This window comes from Seriola aureovittata, chromosome 10 (genome assembly GCF_021018895.1).
Source record: "Seriola aureovittata isolate HTS-2021-v1 ecotype China chromosome 10, ASM2101889v1, whole genome shotgun sequence".
NCBI lineage: Eukaryota > Metazoa > Chordata > Actinopteri > Carangiformes > Carangidae > Seriola > Seriola aureovittata.
In genome coordinates, this window is record NC_079373.1 from 26,054,590 (window position 1) to 26,076,399 (window position 21,810).

The following is a 21,810-nucleotide window of genomic DNA, read 5'->3' on the forward strand; positions in this document are numbered from 1 at the left end:
GCTGAACTTCATTCAGCCCCAAACGCTGCGTCTGAGCGACCTTGATGATTAAATGCTTGGAGTCTCTGATTGAAGCCTGAATTGTTCTGTGGAGTTTTCTGGGGAGAAAAAAAGCTTTTTACAACTCGTCCGCTTTGTGCTGGTTTTTTTACATATTTGATTTTTACAGTCCACAGTGTGGAGACGTATCTGGAGCCTCAAAGACCGGGAGATGTGTGATAATGCCGGATTTCACTGGACTCAAAACAATCTTCTGACAATCGCTCTCTTCATCGGTGTCGCAATGAAATGTGCGTCTGGTGTCGGAGAACATGGTGAAATGTCTGATTCAAGGTCAAAGCTGTGATGGAAATGTAAATAAAAAGTTGTAACGACGACAGGAAACTGGAAGCGTCAGTGAACCGGCTGTCGGAGAGATTTCACCACCACGTTTCATTTGTAGAAAAACATACGTGTTTAGGTTTAAGAAATGCTTTTTAACGTTTTGTTTTGTTTTAAACTGATTATCTGACTATGTTTGCCTTCTTTTTTCTTTGTCTCATGCCCCCCCCCCCCCCCCCCCCCGCCCGTCCCTCATGTCCATGTGTCCTGCTCATCATTGTTTGAATCCCAGAGTGACAAACAATGGGTAAGTCCCTCCATCGCCTCATCGCCTTTACTTTCCTCTCACACCTCTCCACATGAACTCCATCAGAAAAAGAGTGATGTGTTTTTAAATCTTTACTCCGACATCATTAATCACACGGTGCGGTTCGTCAGGAATCACTCACATACCTTCGTTTTAAGGTCCATTTCAGAGCTACAGCGGCCTCAGGAGAGCCAGAGCTCTGCATAGTTTCCTTACTGTGCTCACACCTGAGAAGTTGTTGACGAACTGAACACACCTGGTCGTGGTCATTAGATGCAGGTGAAGCAAAGAAAATGGAAAACATGCAGAGCTGGGGCGATCCAGGACCTGGACCGAGCACCAGTAATGTAAAGCATCATATCATCAGCATTAGGTGAAAACCCCATGTTTTCCTTTTTTTTGTTTTTTTTGATTAAGGAAGTTCTTTTTGCAGCAAAAAAAAAGACAATAATCACAGTTCAAATGATGAAGAACTCTTTTATTTCCTCTTCAATCTCCCGCCTAAATTCTAGGAGGAAAAAGGTCGATGTTGTTTGAACTTATTGTCGACTAACGACTGTTTCTGTTTTGTTTTTATTAACTTATTGTCCTTTATCTTTTGGTCTTGGTGTTGTATTCATGTGCCCTGTGTTTTTATGTTTGTACACACAGTTTATCTCACTGCTGCATACTCATAAGCTGTGTGAGGAAACGAGCCACTTGCACATGGGACGAATTAAAACCTTAAGCTGTTGCATCTCATTTAAAAAATAACACAATCAGGCGTCTGTCGATGTTAAAATAATTCAACCTCTGCAGAAGAAACCGCTCACGCTGAAGTATTCAGTTCTCAGATCTTTGTAACTTTGCAAAGCAGCAGGATTTCTCACAATCGTGAATCCATCTTGTTGAACTCCTAGCTGTTCGGACCGATCAGCTTCCTACGAGGGAGGAAGTCCAGGCAGCTGCAGAGAGGTGACTGTTGATTTTTACATGCAATGAATCGTCTACTGGCAGGATAACTAGATTTCAAAAGCTCCTCAGACTGCGGCTCCTCCTACTACGTCACATGACATGGTTCATCAAAATTGCCTGCCTGAGTATTTTATTTTGAAAGTTCCTCCCCTTCCTGCGAAGGCCTTCGTCAGGTTACCTCAACCATCACAAACCTTTAAAGTCATCGACATTAGATTCATCAGAATTTAATTTCTTTGCTTCTTCCGTGTGGAGTCATGAGTGGTGAGCTCATCCAGCTGTTGGTGGTTTGAGCAGATGTTGTGTGGTGTAGTGTAAGATGTAAACTTGCTAAGATAAAAATATATAGTATGCATGTTTGTCCGATGCCACAATTATGAAACGCACAACTACACATGGTGAAGCTCAAATCCATCACGTCTCCTTCAGCTGTAGCTTCCTGATTTCAGCAGCCGCAGTGATCTTCCACGTCTGCGGCTCAGTTTTCCAGTAGGTGCTGTGAATGAGGCCTCCTGACCTCTGACCCCTGACCAGCCGGTCTGAAGAGGTGTCAATGTGAACTTGACCCAGACCTACGGTGCGGACAATTTGCGATCGACCATTTCTGACGCCTCGCTGACAAATTCTCCCGCCGCTCGTCCACAACTCCTCTGCTTCGACTGATGTGATCAACTCAAATCAATGAAAATGCTAATTCACTTTTTTGCGTGTGTGTGTGTGTGTGTGTGTGTGTGTGTGTGTGTGTGTGTGTGTGTGTGTGTGTGTGTGTGTGTGGCGGGGGGGGGGGGGGTCATGTTGAAAATGTGACCCGGTTCAGAATCTAAAACGTCTCAGAGAGCTGAAGTAGCCGCGGTGGCTGCAGCTCAATGACCAGATAAATGTTTTTAAAAGCAGTAATTGTTCTTTTCAGGTTTTGCTGTGCACATGGCAAAGACCAAATCATTTCTTCATCTCCTTCTCTCTGCTTTTTTTTTTTTTATTTCGTGGGCGTCTTTGTAGAAAGAAAAAAAAAAGGAGAAGAAGGAAAAAGCAGCGATGTTAATTGAAGTAAGAAGAGGAAAAAAAAGAAAACCTCTCAAGATTTGCCTGAAAGATTCGGCGCTGAAAGAGAGCTGCCATTTTGCCGACTTGTGGAGGGAAAAAGAAAGAAGAAAAAAAACAAAATTAGGGCCGGCAGCGGTGACCTCCCTGGACCCGCAATTTGTCAGCGATCTGTGCTCTTTGTTGATTGAAATTTTTAATTTGGGTGTTCTTTAGACGGCCAGTGAAAGGGCATTGTCGCCAAGAGATGAACTCCCCTGCTGCTGCTGCCATTCAGCGCTCAGCCCCAGCCTTTTTTTTTTCTGCTCTCCTTCCTTCAAGGGAAAAGGTGCCATGAATATGTTTTTAGGTGGGGGGGGGGGGGTGCTGCCAAACGAGACATGAAATGGCGGATTAATTGAATCTTGTGTGAGCCTTTGGTCCTCGCAGCTGGACCGGTGCTTTAGAGAAATACAAGGCTGCTCTAATTGTGGGGAGACGCACAAAAAGTATCCTTCAGATTCCTTCGCTTTTCCAGCGCAGACGGGAATGTCATTCAGCTGCATAATGGTCCTATTAGCTGCTTAACTCAGCGGCGTTACACGGATGGGAAGGTTTTCACACCTCGCCGTGTTGGGGAGGGGTGTGTGTGTGTGTGTGTGTGTGTGTGTGTGTGTGTGTGTGTGAGAGAGAGGACTTGATGTTCATAGTGTTGTAGGTTTTTCTTTCTGTCTTTTACAGCACAGACAATGCTGTTGTTCGGTATCAGGGAGGCGAGGAGTCATTTTTTTTTTAAGCCTTTGTGTCCCATCAGTTTTATGAAAATAATGAAATAATGCTTTTTGCCCCCCCCCTTCCCCTAATGTCTCCCCCATCCACACACAAACACACCCCCTCCCCTCTGCAGCAACAGTACCACTCCAAAATCGATGTCCTGATTGACGAGGCATTCAAAGAAATGATTTCTTCCCTCGTCTCAAAGGTAAATCTCTTTTTATCCTCCAGTCAAATCCTCTCACTCTTTATCTTTTTATTGTCATTTTTATTTACCTTTACATTTTTAAATATAAAATATAAAGTAGCAGGCAAATTGAACTCTAATTGGAAATATGATTAACATTTTTAATATAGATTTGTTTTAAATTATTATATGAATTTTATGGATTTTTTGGATGTATTTATTTTTTCTCTTTCTTGAGGGAATTTAACATATTTATATAGTTTTTATTTTGTCTCTTTTCGTTTTGTTTTTTCTTTTATTGTTATATAATTTATATTTTATTATCTTTTTTTTATTAAAAAAGCTGTACTATTGGAAACACAATGGATTTGTCACTTGTATATTATTTCTTAAATTTTCATATTAATTCTTATCCATACAGCCTATTTTTCATTTAGGCTATAGGATTTTTTTTAATTTGATTTTCTATACATTAAATATAGTTGTTTTTTTTTAGGATAATTTTTCTTTTTGTTTTTTTATTAATGTGTTTATTTATTTATTTATTAGGCTCATTTTCCCAAAAATGTCTTTTTATATATTAGGATCTTTTTTATATTTTTTATTTTTTATCTTGTATTTAAAATGACTCTGATTTTTACATGATGCAAAGTTTAATTACACCTGAAGGGAAAATGAAGATGTTAAATGTTTATTGCCCCCCCCCCCCCCCCCCATGTGCAGTTTGCCGGTGTTTTAGACGGCGTCCTCTCCAAGCTCTCCAGATACGATGAAGGGACATTCTTCTCTTCAATCCTCTCTTTCACAGTGAGTCGCCATGTTTTTGTTCCTGGAAACAGAGAGAGCACCGAGCTGTTGCTTTCACCGCTCACACAGGAAACCTGTTATTTGCTGGAAACCAGATCTTCCCAGCTGAACTTCAGTGTGATTCTTCTTCTCCTTCTTCTTCTCCTCCTCCTCCTTCTCCTTCTCCTCCCCCCCTCTACCTCCTCCTCCTCCTCCTCCTCCTCTTCCTCCTCTTCCTCCTCCTCTGAAAGGTGAAAGCAGCTGCCAAATATGTGGAAGTCCCTGTGAGTCTGTCGATCTGCCTGCCGTTTCATTATTCACCCCGTCGGTCACAGTCACTTTCCATATTTGTGTTTCCATCCACATTCAGACGGTGGAAGTGTCTGGTGAAAAAAAAAAGAAAAAAGGAGGCAGCCTGGAAATGCAGAGCGGCCGCTCTTTGCACTCATTCATGTGCTTGTTGGTTGTTGTTTTTTCATGTTGTTTTTTTTTTATATTGTTTCCTTTTTCTTTTTTCTTTTTAAGTTTGTCGTCACACGGTGTTAAACATGTGTGAAATATAAAGAGGGTTTTTATTCCATCTGCAGCTCCAGAGCCAAAGATCACACAACAAGCCTAATTAATTGCACTCTTCCTCGGAGATGTGTTTTTGCTGCGGTGTCGGTTTGTGGGCGGCGGCGGCGGCGTTCGGGTGTTCAGTGGTTAATGAACGATGGCGGCGTGGCAAAGATCAGGGGCTGCGTCAAGGCGAGCGGGAGGAGGAGGAGGAGGAGGAGACGACGAAGCAGGAGTTAAAGTGTCAAGGTGACGAGGCGTTTACGTCGCCACGTTCGAGGTGTGAAGGAGAGACAGGTTCAGTCTCCAGAATTAGATCTCACAAAGAGAAGGTGACCCCTCGTTTGCTAAAGTGATTAACAGCTCAATATTAACAAAGTACAATTCCTCTGTGTTTTGGATTTGTTTTTAATTTTTTGCACATTTTACATTTTCCATCTCTAATATGAATCCTGGCACTTTTTTAAAAGCGTCCGCTGGGATTAAAGATATTTTAAAATCAGTTGTTCCAAACCTCTCGGGCTTTAATCCAAACTCTTCGGAGGAGAATTTCACCCAAAATGAAAATTAATACTTAAAAAGAAAATATTTTTTTCCTTCTAACTTGGAGTAGTAATCTGTAATTAGATGTTTTTGACTGCTACAATAAAAGAAAAAAGAAAATTCCTATTGAACATGACCAAACACCGACTAATATTGATGCTCCGCAGATAATTTAACTTTTTTTATTTTATTTGATTGCTTAATTATTTTTAAAGCTCAGCTTCACCTGCCCTCTGTCCAGTATCCCAGCATCCTTAGCGATTATTACATCAGGGTGGTGGATGGACATGGAACACATTTGACTTTTATACAAGAGGCCAAATTTCTGGAATTAATGTTTTAATCTTTTTCTTTTCATATTAACCACAAACTTTCATTAACCTTAAACGTGATGCTAATTTGCCGCTCTCACGTCTGTTCTGTAAATATGAAGCTAAGCAGAGCAGCCAGTTAGCTTAGCTTAGCACAAAGATTAGAAACAGGGGGAAACAGCTAGCCTGGCTCTGTCTGAAGCTAAACAAAAAAAACTCTCTGAACCTTTCTTCTCGACTGCAGCTCGGGTGTTTTCAGTCGAACAAGAAAACTGAACGAATGAAAGTCTGTCGTTTGTATTCTGGACTATTTCTTTCAATTTGTTTTTTTTTTATACAGATGAAACAGATGTTGTGTTGATTACTAAGTTTTAGAGGCACTTTCAGGCCGAGGCCAGGCAAACTGTTTCACCCTGTTCCCACTAAGATTTGATGATATCCAAAATGTAATATCTCGATATAGTCCAGGCCAAATATCACAATAATCAATATTACCATATCTCGTATTTATTTCTTTATTTGGATCCCCACTAGCTTCCACACAGGTGTCACTAGTCCTCCTGGGGTCCACACACAAAAACAAAAAAATAATACTACCTCTTATATATTATATTTATATATATACTGTATATATTGACACTATATCAATAAAGCAGAAACAAAGCAGAACAAAGAAAATCATTTGAATAACTCTACGTTTAAAACAATAAACAATAATACCTTACAATGAAAATGTACATTAACAAGATAAAGCAATTACAGGTACAGAAACCACAATAACATCTACATGAGACTGATCCAATTATGTTTTAGTAAAACGTATATACGTATTTAATGTTCCAGATGTTTCTTTTGTAATATATAATTATGTGATAATAATAATTTTATTCTTATATCACCTTTAAAAAAAGAGTTTACAAGCGGCTTAAAGGCAATATGAAAACAACAGTAAGGCCAAACAGAAGCAGGACAGAATTAAGGTAAAGTTAAGAGTGAAGACACACACATACAATATACTCCAGTATAAATGAGGACAAAGAGAGTAGACGCTGTATAAAAGCAGTAAAGACACAATGAGAACAATAGGAGGAGGATAAAAAAACGACATCACATCAAGAAATATAAAAAAGAAGTGATTTGAAAAGAAGTCACTGATTCTGTTGGCAATTATTAGATTATTGTATTTTATGTTTCAGGTGTAGATGCTTCTGACACTAAACAGTTTAACAGTTTAAGAAAAATATCACATACGGCCTGAAACATCATGATGTTTGATATTATTGAACATCGGCCCGAGCCTCGCTCCCGGTCTTTAAGCTTCCGGCTGCAGCTTTGCGTTTAACGGACATGATGAGACGGATATCAACCCTCTCATCTAACGCTCAGCGTAGCCTTTATTTAATCAGGTGAAGTCGCTGAGATCAAGATCGCTACAGCAGAGAGGGAAAGAAAAAACCAACACAGCCAGACACAGAAAAGCTCACGGCGTGTAGAGAAGGTAGTCAGACGTTACAGAGGCGACAATCGCAGACGTCACTAAACAGATTCAGAGTTCAAACTGTTATAAATATTACAGAAGTAAAAGACTTTAACACGTGTTATCACAGAACAATGATGTTTCTGGTTCATATGAATAACGCCGTTAAATCAGCTTCACTCCAGGTGTAACCTCAACACTTTACCTGTGGACGTCTTTGATATCACAGTGATAATATGAAAATATATAAACCGGGATGAAAAGGAGTCCAGACCTTTCACTGTTCCTGATACCAGAATGATATATTTATAGTAGGTGTATTAATCTATTAACTGACGTCGTATGTTTATTACATGTTTTTTTTATGGAAATCGCAGCTGAAATGATTTGAAAATTATATGATGGATTTTATTTAACATGTTTAAATTATTAATTTACTAATTTTCTTATTTTAAAAAGGCAAAACTACATTGTAGAAGTTGATTTGTATTTCATTTAAGGCCAATTAGCATCTTGAGATACATGAATAGTATATATGAAATTCTGAGCTTTATTAAGTAATTCATAGGTTCATGTTACTAAATTAAAAAATACAGAATAAGTTTGTTAAGTGCAGAAACGGCGCTCTCTGTATTTTGTATGTCACACGCCCGAAACACCAGATGTGAGAAGATCCTGCGCTGAGTCACTGATCAGCTGAGATAAAGAGCAGCACGACCTCACGCAACCTCCTTAATCTTCTGCCCCGCCGCGCCACACCCCACCTGTCCCATCATGCTCTCTGGTTTCCCGTCCAGACTTCCTCCTCAGCCGCCTCCCCCTCCACTGAAATTATAATGTAACCGCTACCTTGGCCTTTTGGTCTTTTGTGTGGAGGGAACCTGACGCAGGTAAGCCTCTTCTCCAGGTGGGACGAAGAGCAAGGAGGCGCAGGGGGAGGGGGGAGTAGGGGGCGGGCCACTGAGCCACCTCGTTAGACGGCTCCGCCTCCAAAACCTTGTCACGAAAAGATGAAGCTTTCACCCTGGAGTGTTTACATTCTACAGATTTACAATTTAAACGTGTTACTTCTTACGTTTATATTTTACTTTCACCTTGTTTTTGAGACGTTGTTCCACCTGGACAAACCTGTCTGTCTGTCTGTCACTGATGTTCTTACCTGACAATGAAAATAATCTCACCTTTTACTCTGTAACTTGTACCTTTGCCCAGTTGCGTCACGGTCAGAATCATGCTTTAAGTAGTTCCTTGTCATTTTCTAGATTTTATCAGCTTTGGCCAGTTAATGTTTATCAGCCAGTGGTTCCCAACCTTTCCCACTTCATGGCAGCCACATCGGACCCCGCAACATTACGAGGCGAAATAACGTCTTCCCAGAGCGCTTTTAATTTGAATGATAACGAGCGAACTCTCAGGATTGAATGGATCACTTGTCCATCCACCATCTGTCTCTTGACTCTTTCCTTTTAACTCTTCTTGTTGCTAACCAGAGATGTATTTTGATTCCCAAGTTTCGCCATGAATGAATTTTAGCGCAAAATCGGACTGACGTAAAAAAATAAATAAATTCAATAAATTAAAAGCAGGTGTTCGATGTGGTCGGGCCAGCGGCAACATAAAGGTTCCTATCATTGGCTTTTCACAGTGTTTTTTAAGATCATTTCGATTTAAAACAAACCTACAAATCATATCCTCCGCACGTAAAGGAACATGTTTGTTTGGTACAAGCCTGAACAAAAATCACATCATCATCGAAATGAAATGGAAAAAACGATCATTCCAATTGAAATCAAACGTCGCAATATCTGCCAAAATAATCGCCATGTGACATCGCGCCGCCCTAGCGCACTGAGCAGTGAGCAGCTCGTCGTGTCAGTCTCTAAAACTATAACGTGAACTAATGTTAACTCACAACACATCAGCTCAGAGCTGTCAACAGAATCATGCCTGTGAGTTTCACCTTTAATTGTCAGAAACGTTTTTAATATAATGATGACAAACTATTATGAAGTAAATTTATATTGCCATAATGTAGCTGTTACCACCATTATCATTAATATATCATAAAGTTTATCATAAATATGAGACAATTAATGATGTTCTACATTATATATATATATATATATAGTATTTATATTTTTTCCTATAAATTCTCATTTCTTTAGTTTTACCAAAACAGCATTAGCTTTACTTTATATCTAATGTGTCTAATGTCATTTTTCATTAGAGTTGATATTATCTTTGTAGCTCTCACCTGGTGTACAGGTGTATCTGTAAACATTATAGTTTATATTCTCCTTTGATGGCACCCTTAGAAAAGTACCCATGACCCCAATTTGTCCCGGACACAGTCCTGGATCGAAGATTAATTCAACATTAATACTTTCTTGGAGTGCAGCATCTGTGGCGTGACGTCACTGACAGTGTTCGGGGTTGGAGAGGTTCAGTGTGTGTTTCTCACACTGACTCACACGTGTTCAGCAGCACCGACGTGTTCACGCCTGTACAGCCAAGATAGCAGTGACGGTGGCAGCCACACATGCTCCTATCAAACATATGCACGCTGGCAAAGCAGGAACACAAACATTGGAAGAGTTATCGTCGTCACTGGCTGTTCACCATCTTTAACAGAAACACAGTCCTGCAGGGCCGCTCCCGGCCTTTCAGGGGCCCGAAGCACCACACACTATTTAAAAACATGTTAGCTAGTTCTTGTCAGGGGATCAACTCTCGTCGCTAGTTGTGCTTTTACATGTACAGTGTGATTAAAATAGCACATTTTCATTATCATAAAACCAAAATACACCACAGATATGAAAGTAAAGTACTATGTTGAAATGCATTGATTGAGATGTAAAGTATAAAAACAACACAGAACAAACAGACAACAGTGTACAAACAGGTTGACCTGCTTCCTCCAGCGAGAAAGAAAAACCTTAGTCTGTGTGTGACCTTTGTGTTTGAGTTGGATAGAAAAAAGATCACATGAGCAGTACCTTTCACATGAACAGTACCTTTCACATGTGCAGTACCTTTCACATGTGCAGTACCTTTCACATGTGCAGTACTTTTCACATGAGCAGTACCTTTCACATGTGCAGTACCTTTCACATGAGCAGTACCTTTCACATGAGCACTACCTTTCACATGTGCAGTACCTTTCACATGAGCAGTACCTTTCACATGTGCAGTACCTTTCACATGTGCAGTATATCATGTGCAGAATAAGTTCACACACGTAAAAGATGCAGTTTATCAGACAGAAATGCTTTTACACAACATTTTAAATATATTTAACATTTCACTACATGTCATAAAGTTTCACATGTGTGATACACATTTAAAGTTTTAAATATTCACAAAAAACTTTATTACTTGAGAAAAAAAACTTGAAAATATTTGCTGCAAAATGAAAAAGTTGAAAAGATTATTCAAATCATCGATTAATGAACATTTACAGAATCGTTCAGTAAATTATCCAAAAAAACATGTCTTTTTCAACTCTTGGATAAAACACATGCAACGTGAACAACAAATATTTTCTTCTTCTCTGTATTTTAATATGATAAAAAGCAGTTGTTTTAAGTTATAGAAGGACATCATGCTTTTATAGATACACATCTTTGTACACACACAACCTGCACCTGGCAGAAACGAAATTAATCCAGGGCAGGAAACGGGGGCCGGTAGTGGTGCGTAATTACCTGGCATTTCACTGCCCTCCTCCTCCCCCTCCTCCTCCTCCCCCTCCTCCTCATCCTCCTCCTCCTCCTCCCCCTCCTCCGATGCTAACTGCTCATTATCAACAGCCCCCCCCCACTTCAATCCTCTCCCCCTCCCTGTCTGTATCTGAGCACTGCTTAATTTTACAGTCAGTATTTTGTTTTGTTTTGTTTTGTTTTGGTTTTTTTTGGCTGTCAAATGTTGACGAGCAACGAGGCGGCCATTATCCGGGCGGGAAGGGGATTACTGGTGTTTGGCTACAAGTGAAGAAACAGTGAAGGAGACAAAACAGGCCGAGAGCAGAGCGTGACAAGAGCGCTCAGCTGCTTGTATGTTTTTTTTTTTTTTCTTTCTTTCTTTCTGTCTGTCTTTCTTTCCTCTCGTGTTAAAGTCTTAATCTCGGTGGCTGGAACTGTGCCGGCATCTCGGATCTGTCATGCTGCTTTGTCACCTCGTCAGAGCGAGAGAAAAGAGAGGTAAATGACTGAGACTAAGCCTTAAGGGGATGGAGGGGGGATATTGATGTCTCAAGTGACAGCAGGGGCAGTGATATGTTGCCAGTGACACGCACACGGACACACTCGAATGGTGTTGTACAGATTCTCCTCTCGCTTTGACCCCATCCACTCTCGTACAGATATAGTTTGTTGATACGTTGATCTTAATCTTATTTTATTTTTATTTTTTTCCCTCCACCCTCACTTTACTTGTCTACCAACTCTGCTTACTACTCTTCCTCCGCTTTCAGTCTTTCCACCAGATGTTTGAAACAGGCTGCACGAGAGCTTTAGTGAGGTCCAACACTGATGCCGGGTGATGAGGCCTGGCTCACAGTGGGGTCTTCAGTTCATCCAAAAGTTGTTTGAGGTTGGGGTTGAAGTCAGTCGAGTTCTACAACAGCGAACTGGGAAAACCGTTTCTTTATGGATCTGTCTTTATGCACAGGGGCATTGTTACAGTGGCCCTGAAAAGGCTCAACGCACTGCAACTTAAGAAACATTCAAATATACAAAACACAAACAAATTCAGACAATATCTTCATCAGTTCTCACAACACAATGGAAGTGTTTCCAGGGGACACAAAAACGTGATGAACCAGGCTGCGATGCATTTTCATAGATGTATTATGATACAAAAAGTGCGTCCCAGCCCGGTTCATCATGTTTTTGTGTCCCTTGGAAACACTTAACGTTGTGTTGCGAATATTTGCAGCGAATTCGTGTGTTTGAGCTCTCAGGGCCACTTTACATTGTCATGTTGAAACAGGAAAGTGACAAACACAAACTATTAATTCAAATTTGGGGGAACTCCATTGTGTAAAATATCATTGTGTGTCTTAGGATTGATATTTCCCTTCAGAGGAACTAAAGGGCACGGGCCGAACCACTGGGACACAATGGAAGTGTTTACAGGGGACACAAAAAAGGAAGTGATGAACCAGGCTGACACGCACTTTTGCATGGATGTATTATAATACTTGAACTAACAACTGCGTCCCAGCCGGGTTCATCACTTTTTTTTGTGTCCCTTGAAAACACTAACGCTGTGTTGTGAGTATTTGCATCGCATTTGTGTATTTGGTGAATTTGAGCTCTCAGGGCCACCGTACATTGTCATGTTGAAACAGGAAAGGGATAAACACAAATTACTAATTCGAATTTAGGGGAACACTATTGTGTAAAATATCATTGTGTGTTTTTTGCCCTTCATTGAAACTAAGGGGCATGGGCCAAACCGTGAAAAGCAGTCTCACACCAAAGGACAATGACTTTTCAAAGTATAGTAAGAGTTGGAGTCAGAGTCAGAGTTATGCATGAACTATACTTTTCCAGGTTCCACAAAGTGTGTGGAGGTCGCTCGTTTTTTTTTTTGTGCAGCAGTTTCTTTTAAACACCTATCTAGTACGTTTACATTAGTTTCATCTCCATTTGAAAACACACCTCCCGACAGGAGGTGAATCAACCAATCAACTTGCTTTATGTGCAAGTTCACACAAAGGCATTGTCAAGACATGAGAGAAGTGCACGTCGACCTATGGTTACCTTTAACACCCTCGTCTGCATAGGTCCCCAGAGTTGTTAACGAAGACGTTAAGACGTACAATTCCAGCATTTATGTCAGAATTTGAACTTCGAGGTCGAGTTCTGTACGTTCCAAAATCAAAAGGTCAAAGGGAAACAAATACTACTTTAAAATGATTATATGCTTTTAAAATAATTCATTTACAGCTTGGTAGGTTTTTGTATAGATGAACATACTGAAACTGTAATGTTACCTCGTTAAATTCTGTTAATTAAAAGAATTCCTGTCCCAAAACTTTCAACAAACAGCAGTCATCTTCTCTATGTTATATTGCTAGTGGTAGTTTCCCACTTCTGATTATGCGTACCAACATACCAGTGTAGTAACTTGCCATGTCGACCCACCAAACACCACAGCAGGTTGCCTGATGCCGGGGTCTCGACATGATGATTACTGGGTTTCAAAACTGACTCATGAGATGTAGAATGTCACTTGTTTGGTGCGAGAGGAATATTGTAAATAGGCCTAGCTCTATACAAAGCTCCAGTTTTGAAACCAAACTCAATGATAGAAGATGGACCCTGTTTTTTATCAGTATTTGTGGGAATAATCACGAGAATGTAGCATTAATACGACTGCAGGTCGATACAGCAAACAGTTCTGAGTATTTGGTTATCTTGGACGCTCTGGTAAGGTCCTCGCTTGGAAACACGGTGGAGAGAAATCTAGGGGGAGGTGATTACTTGAAACTGATTACCTGATCTACAAAGTGTGGTACTCAGCCTTCTGTGCAAACACCATGTTCAAGCCAGAGGTAGTTCATAGGTGTACCTGGTGCCAGAACGTGGTAGGCCAAGGGTGACCAACTTTGCATTATCACATCTGTGGACCTATGTGAACTGACCACCACTTGGTGAATCAGGTTGTTTGGGAGATCTGCAGACAAGTGCAGTAAATCCTGGCCCTTTTTCCAGGTGTGCATGCACTGTAGAATCGGGGTAGAATCGGCCATGTTTAAAACCTGTGTTGCGAAGGCTTGTTCGTTTGGCTTGAGCTGTGGCCAGAAGGGTCATGGAGGCTTGTTGTGGCAGTAACCCAGGAATCCGCTTGTGGACACAAGTGGTGAAGTAGTGCTGAAGGAGGACGCCCTTCCCCTGACTCAGCAGGCAGGTGTACTGAGGAAAGGAAAGGACTCGAGAACCTTTGCACTCAGGACTTGAAGGAGGAAGGAGTTTGGATAAGTCGTGGAGAGGTGAAAGAGTCCAGTGTGTGAGACTACCTGCACTCATCGAACAATAATGATCTTGACAGTGTTGATGAAGGGTCAACGTCGTCCACATCCCCTGGCAGACGTCCTGTCTGGATGGAGAACTTTCTGAAAATGATTGATAAAGGCTCGGCGTGAAGAGAAAACGTCTGACATGTAAACAGTTTTGAAATGTATCTGTGCTTACGTGGGACTGACCTGAAAGTGTCTGCTACAACAGAACATGACAAGTACTGTAACACGTACGTGGTTCATGCTTTCATTCTCATCAAGACGTCGACAATGATCCTCGACCTGCCAGACTCTCTCCTCTCCACTCGCTCCAGAGGATTATGGGGATTCTGACAGGCCTGCCAATCACTAGGCCTGACCCTCCCTCCCTCTCTCTCTCTGGATGAACATTACACTCACACAACCCCTCCTTTACCTGCACAGACAAACCCACACACACACACACAACAGATGCCCCTGCAGCCATGTGACCCCACTTTAACCCCTGGTATCTGCAGGTTTTCTCGTCCAGCAGTCCGTCTGAATTACAGCCGAGCGACTCTGACTGATCTCGGTCTGTCACTCGCTGTTAGTGGCCTCGGAAACAGCTGCTGGGATTGTTGTTTTCCACCAGTTGTTTGACTATCAGAGAGGTTATACTACATTGTGTTTGATTTTTCTAGGAATGCAGAAAAAAAAGCTGCAATGCCTCACATTGGAGAAGTTGCAACCACTTGAGTAATTAATTGATTGTTAAAAAGTTTGCCGATGAATTTTCTGTCAGCCAACTAAATGATTATTATCTCAACTCTATATATATTAGATGTCTGCGTGGGTGGATGCATTTACACGTGGATGTATGTGCCAGCTGCATGGACTGAAATACATGGGCGCTGCCGAATGACAAACTTTACTCCAAGCATGCATCAAGCATTGTGCGAATGCGTAAAGTAGAATTTGAGCTCTGCTTAGAGAACAGTTAGAATTTGTTTATTTGCACCTATGTACCAAAAGTGTTATTTAAAAATTACTTAAAAAACATGAATTTGTGCGAATCAGGCATCCCTATCACAGGAAGTCAGCGTCGAGAGAGGGAGCTGTCTCTAAACTCCCTGGCTTGTCCACATTTCCACAGCTGCCTCTTTGCTTGTCAAAGATGATGCTGTTTGTGACGGAGGTGACTGTTGTTTTTTTTCCTCCATTAGCATGTGATAGTTTGTTTTGTCTTTGATAAGCAAATAGTCACAATCCCAAATTTATAACCTGCCTTTTGCCTTTAAGTGAAGCCAAAAGGTCTCTTGGTTTCTTGAGGCTCTATATATCCTTGTTGTACCACAGGGGACTTGACGTGCCATGCTCAGCAGCGCTGGAGCAGAACAACCCCCCCACCCCCCCTCGGGGCCAACGCTTGCCGGCTCAGAGAAAACGGGTGTGAAAGATGTCAGAGTAATTACAATAAGCATTACAGTTGTAATCTTCCATGACAACAGGGAGTGTGAACGAACAGGGCTTTACCCACTTGTCTTGCCTCTGGCCTCTCCTCGCCAAACAAACCGCTGCATCCTCAGCAGTTAATGTTTCCTGCGGTGTAACAGCTCCAGCAGCTTCTGGAGAAATTAGATTTTTTTTTTTCTTCTTCTTCTTGTTTTCACACAGGAAGCAGCAGGTGATGCTGAACGTTTGTTCCCCGTCTTCTTGGTGTGTAAACCAGTGTAACAAAAACACACACGAAAACCTGTACAGAGGCTGGAAGGTTTTTAATAAATCATTTCCTCATCTTATGGATTCTGTACTACATATACTATTTTTCCCACAATTTTGCAGTTTTCAACCTTGCTCAAATTGCATTTAAAAGTTTTTTGGCAGGGGTTTACAGAGTTTGGCTGGTACTCACCTGCTCTTCTGATTTTTGTAATCTGACATTTTTTATTACATACAGCTACCTCCTTAAATCTCTTCACCAAGCCAAACAACATAAAGATAATTGACATTGAATTCAAGGTCAATTAACGCCACATTCCCAGTTGGCTTTTAAGCCCACATCCAAAAGTATTAGAGCTCATGGACAAGTTGATTCGTCAGTTGATTAAAGCAATTAATAAGAACACAGTGTGTATCTAAACACCAGGCATCGTCAGGTTAGAGCTCTTCAGATGTGAGGATTTGCTGCATTTCTCTATTTTCATATGAATATCTTTCAGTTCTTGACTGTTCGTTGGCGTCCATTTAAAGACGTCACGCTTCACATTAGAAAACTGTGACAGGCTTTTTATCTGTTTTCTTACATTTCACAGAATAAAAGATTCATCGATAATGAAATTAGTCATTCATTGTTCATTGAAGCCCTATGAATAGATTTGCGTATACTCGTTTTTATACAGAATTAGTTTTCCTAAGAGGAACACCAGCATATGTTGTTTCCTGAGATGCAGCTGCTGCTTCACATCTCTGGCATCATTCTCTTTCAGTTTGATCACTGGGAAACTGGGAGGTAACACAACGTTGTGTTGTTAAAACTTCATGTATATCTACATATCTGAGTTAAGGATCAAAATCAAACTGTATTAAATCTAAAAGGTCCGTAGTGAGGGTCGGAGGTTTTTCTCCATTGTCGCCAACTGTTGAGTTTCTCTGTGTAATCCTGTAAGGTCTTGACATCAGACTGTCAAGTGCTCTGAGATAATGTATGTTGTGATTTGATTCTATATGAATAAAATGGAAATCGAATTGAATTCAAGGCAACAATGTGGTAAACTGTGAGAACAAGTAAGAAAAGCTTCATGAAAATTAAAATTTATTGCAGGTCAGTGGAGCCACAGCGAAACCCTGAAGTCATGATTTGTTCTCTTTAGAATTTCTCTTCAGGAGATCAATACTGTTAGCAAAACTCAATTAACTACTCATACAGACTTTATAAAGTCTCACTGAGCATTTGTTTGACCTCGAAATATTTGTGACAGAACAAATAAAAGTTAAAACTTCAACAGAATCAAAATACTTGGATGTTTTTTTCTGGGTTGTTTCGCAAACAAACTTTCGGACTGAAGGTTTTCTTTTAATAAAGAAACTGCTGATCTGTTTTGAGTTTCCATGGATGGATGGATGGATGGATGGATGGATGGATGGATAGATAACATCTTTGAGCACTTATTCCTCGAAAAATCAATTTGATCGGTCCATAAAAGTATCAAAGTTCGAGACCCAGCCCTAGTGTTGAGGTGGACGCCAGGACTTCAGCTTTCTGTGCATTGTTGTATGTTCTTCCTGTTGACAGTGTTATTTGAGAATCTGCTCCATCTCACCGTAATGAAAAACCTGAAGCTTTGCTTTTGTTCTGAATGTGTGCAGAGGTCGTCGTGTACAGCCAGCTGGTTTCTACTCTAGTGTGATATTATCTTATGAGCAGCATGGCCGTAGTAACATGCGCACCATGAACACCAGCCATGTTCGCATCTTTAACACCAGGCCAAACAATGATTGCCATCGTTCTCTGTATTCGACCTCCCCCCTCCAGCTGTCCTCACGCCTGTGTTTGCCCCCCCCCCCCCACCCCACCCTCCGCAGAAACCAGGGATGGATCTGGCCGACACCTACATCACCTTCGTACGGCAGAACCAGGACATCCTCCGAGACCGCGTCAACGACGAGCTCTACATCGAGGAGGTGTTTGACGTGAGTGTGCTCATTCTTCTTTATTGCAGCACTTATTTTGGTAGATAATGTGATTTCCCCTCCCATCAGCTGCCCGTTAGCTCTGCTCCAGTTGATCAGAGCTCATAAAGACATAGCCGTTTGACAAACTGATTCTCCAGGTGTGTTCACAGATGAGTTGCGTTCATGGCCTCATCAGACAAAACTAGGCGGAGAAAGAACTTCTAAGATAAAATACATCCTCAAACACATGTTTGCTCCTCTCAAAGGACGAGTACCTCTCCCTTCTTACTGCTTTGATGATATGTTGCAGGCCTCTTGTAGGATTTCAGGTTTCTGCACACAGCTGTCAGACGTTTCGGATGCCCAGAAACCTTTTACCTGCCCCGAACACGTCCTCACATCCTCCTCTACCTCTGTTATTTCCTCCTTTTACTGTTATTCCCCCGCGGTCGCCGTCGTCCCCGTCTGATCTAGATTTCTTTCTTATCAAAGCTTCGTCTTCCCTGTAGATCCATAAAGGGAAGGCAAGGTGAAGCTGTGATAAGCAGTGTGGTCCCATATTCATAGTTTGGGTTAAGTTCTCGATCTCTACTGGGTTCAAGTCCCAGTGGCAGTAGCTCCAGTTTGTCATGTGTTTCCCATTAGTACATGTTCACAGGTGGGAAGCTGGTGAGGGATCATGGCCTTCTAGTCAGTGAGGGAATGTGTTACATCCTCCAGGTGAAGCTCATCAGTGGCAGGTGAAAACAAACAGCAGGAGACACAACGACTCTGTGATCTCAGTGACTCTGACCGCGACTTGTTTGAGTGTTTCTGAAACAACGGTCTCTAGAGTTTTTACTCTATGGAGGAAACACCTTGTTCATGAGAGAGGACAGACTGACTAAAGTCACTCAGATAACCACTCTGAGAGTGCTGTGGTGAGCAGAAAAGCTTCGGAGTGAACAACCTGTCCAGCCTTGAGGTGGATGGACTATAACAGCAGAGGATCAGGTTCAAGTTCACTTCCTGAGGCTTGAGGTCACCAACACAGGACACCTGAAGACATGGTCTGGATTTCTGCTGAGGCAGCAGATGGTCGGGTCAGAGTCTGAACCCATGTACCCAACCTGCCTGGTGTAATACCAATCAATCCTGGTTTTATTGCCACAGCCTAGCTGAGTATTGTTGATGACCATGTGCTTCTCTTAATGGCCACAGTTTACCATCTTCTAATGGCGACTTAAGCTTGAAAAGTTTTTTGTGATATTTCAACTTTAGATAGAATTTCCAGTGTTGATCCATAAGAAGATATATTGTGGTTTTAAGAACCAAAAACCATCTCAGTGTAGTTTCACATCTCCTCTCTCAGGCTTCTCTCTGGAGCTCTCCGAACAACAGGTTGGTGAACCAATCAGAAGAGAGGAGGCTCTGAGCCTCTCTTCTGATTGGTTGACTGTTTTCTGACTGATCCAATAAAAATATAGCAGATTTCAGGTAAAAACACTCAGAGAAACCAAATCCTGCAAGGTTTGGATGGTGGGTCCAGGTGGGCGGGGCTTGGTGACTGCTTTGTTGTGACATCACAAAGTTCCAGAAGTCCTGACGGCTGGTTTTAAGGCTCAGTTTCTGAATACAGGCTGTGTGCATTTCTCTGTGGACTGAGGCTTTGATACTTTCACAGTATTAATATAGAAGCTAGAGCTGATCTATAATCACACTACACATGGACACACACCTTTACACTGGATGAGACCTTTAATGTGTCAAACTGGCAAATGTGACATTACCATTTTACTGTATCTGATCTTTTCATAAGATATACAGTAAATGTTTGTATGGAAGTGCAGTCAGCTAATAAAAATCTTTACAAATTGAGCTCGCAGTCAGATGTTACAGATGTTAGATACTGTTAGTGTGAAGTTCGATTCTCCAGTTTCGGAGCAGCAGCAGGTCGCGTCGAGGCTGAAAACACCGACTGCTTCTGTTGACCTGTTTATCACTTAGGAAACACCGAGAGCTGTCGGCTCGCTCTGCAGGAGCTGAAACACAACGTTTACATCCATCTATCCATCCCTCCCCGTCCCACGCTGTCCGTTTTCTCCACCGACCACCCCCCTCCAGAATATAAAAAGAATATTTTAGTGCCAAGTTGTCAAACACGCCTCAGCTCACCGGCGTGAGTCAATGCAGCGGACATGGCAGCTCAGACCTTCGTACACATTAGCAGCACGAAGCAGAGCGATGGAGTCTGCCGCCCGTCGCCTCCTCTGAGGGTTTGGGGTGCTGTGGCTGCGGCTCGAGCTGCACTGTTCTGATTCGTGTGTGTGTGTGTGTGTGTGTGTGTGTGTGTGTGTGTGTGTGTGTGGGGAGGGGAGGGGAGGGGAGGGGGGTTGAGGAGAATGAGTCTAATGGAGCTCAGAAGCACCCAGTCATGCGCCGAGGGGGAGGTGACGATGGGGCCTCAAAGTGTCTCCGCTCAGCCCTTCAACTTACCACACACACACATACACACACAGAAGCTGTTTGTGTGTAACAAAGAAAAAGTAAACCCTGTGTTCATGCAGCAGCGTCAGGCCTCCTGCCAGCAGCATTATGGGTATGCAATTGTCTTGTTTACGAGCGTCTGTTTGAGTCAAAGTCAAATTTATTTACGGCGCCTTTTCTTTAAACTGAAGGTTCGTCGACACTGATGGATTTAAAGAGGAAGAAAGAGGCTGTTACAGCGAAGTGATACACAAAGACACAAACACGACGCGCAGCTGTGAACATGCTCATGATTTTCTGTTTCTGCTCACACGTGCCTGTCTGTCTTATTTGTGCACAAGTGCTCACCAGGGAACGTCTTTGTGTGGAAGTGTAATACATGCCCCACACACACACACACACACACACACACACACACACACACACACACACACCTCCATCCTCTTCACATTAGGAGCCAAATCACCTTGATGAAGCAGCTTAACGAGGATGAAACAAGAAACAAGAACTCATTTAATCCCAGGTTCGGCCTTCAAGATGAAAAGCTTGAGATTAGGACATTGTTCAGTGTCAGCATCTCGAAACAAGACAGAAATAAAACTTGTCAATGATTTCTGCATCAGAATCAAGAAAATGTTGTGAAGGAAATATAAAGGAGGAGCTCAACGACTAAACCTGAGGATTTAAGAACAACATTAATTATTCTGTTTTAGCTATAATTATATTTTTTGCATGTGTCATTACATAACTACCTCTTTGTTTCAGCAGCAGTTTTATTTACATTCGGGACATTTCTAGAAATGAAAATCAGCATCTTGAAACGTGACATTATAAAACAGATGCTGAAGAATCAAGAAAATACAAAAAATCTCATTTTACTGGCAATATTTATGATAATAAGATTATTAGACTCAATCCTACCATTTAAATAAGACTTTAAGACTTAATAGTTAAATTACTTTTTTATGATAAAGATTATTTTATCATTTTAACAAAATTACGAACTTTCAAAATCAGAGTTTTTGTCAAATGTTTGAATGACATCATTACTGTGACACCATCAGGGAATACCCCCACCCGTCCAGTCCATTCATCATATAGATATTCTTTCTTATAGACTAATGCAGACCCACAATGCTGTGCAGACCACCCGCCACCTCTCCACCCTCCTCCCCCCGACATATTCCCTCCATCTGTTTTCACTCTTGTCCTCTAATTGGCTCAATTAAGGAGCGCCTTCGTACCCAATTTCCACGACAGTTAACGTAGCTCGCGAGGGAACTGTCAGGCAGCTGATTAGTCGCTTCGAGGAAAGTCCGCCTCCCAGAGACTAAAATAAATGTTTCGCTCAGTGTGTGGAGAGAGAGAGAGGGGAGGGGTAGAAAGAAGGAAATTGGGAGAAATCATAGGAGCAGCAAATATCATCCAGTAATTTCAACATCCTCGAGCATC

General features: G+C 41.6%; 1 protein-coding gene across 6 annotated transcripts in view; it reads left to right on the forward strand.

Moving 5' to 3' along the window:
• Positions 1-21,810, forward strand: part of cadps2 (Ca++-dependent secretion activator 2) — a 178,509-nt gene that overhangs the window by 148,994 nt on the left and 7,705 nt on the right. For 2 of the 6 annotated variants that reach the window (XM_056386847.1, XM_056386851.1), the window contains 5 exons: positions 614-628; positions 3,510-3,584; positions 4,287-4,370; positions 4,601-4,633; positions 17,803-17,910. In XM_056386847.1, coding sequence (XP_056242822.1) covers positions 614-628; positions 3,510-3,584; positions 4,287-4,370; positions 4,601-4,633; positions 17,803-17,910 — 315 coding nt within the window. The remainder of the gene's footprint in view (positions 1-613; positions 629-3,509; positions 3,585-4,286; positions 4,371-4,600; positions 4,634-17,802; positions 17,911-21,810) is intronic. The other 4 variants (XM_056386848.1, XM_056386852.1, XM_056386849.1 and 1 more) reach the window with 3 other exon arrangements.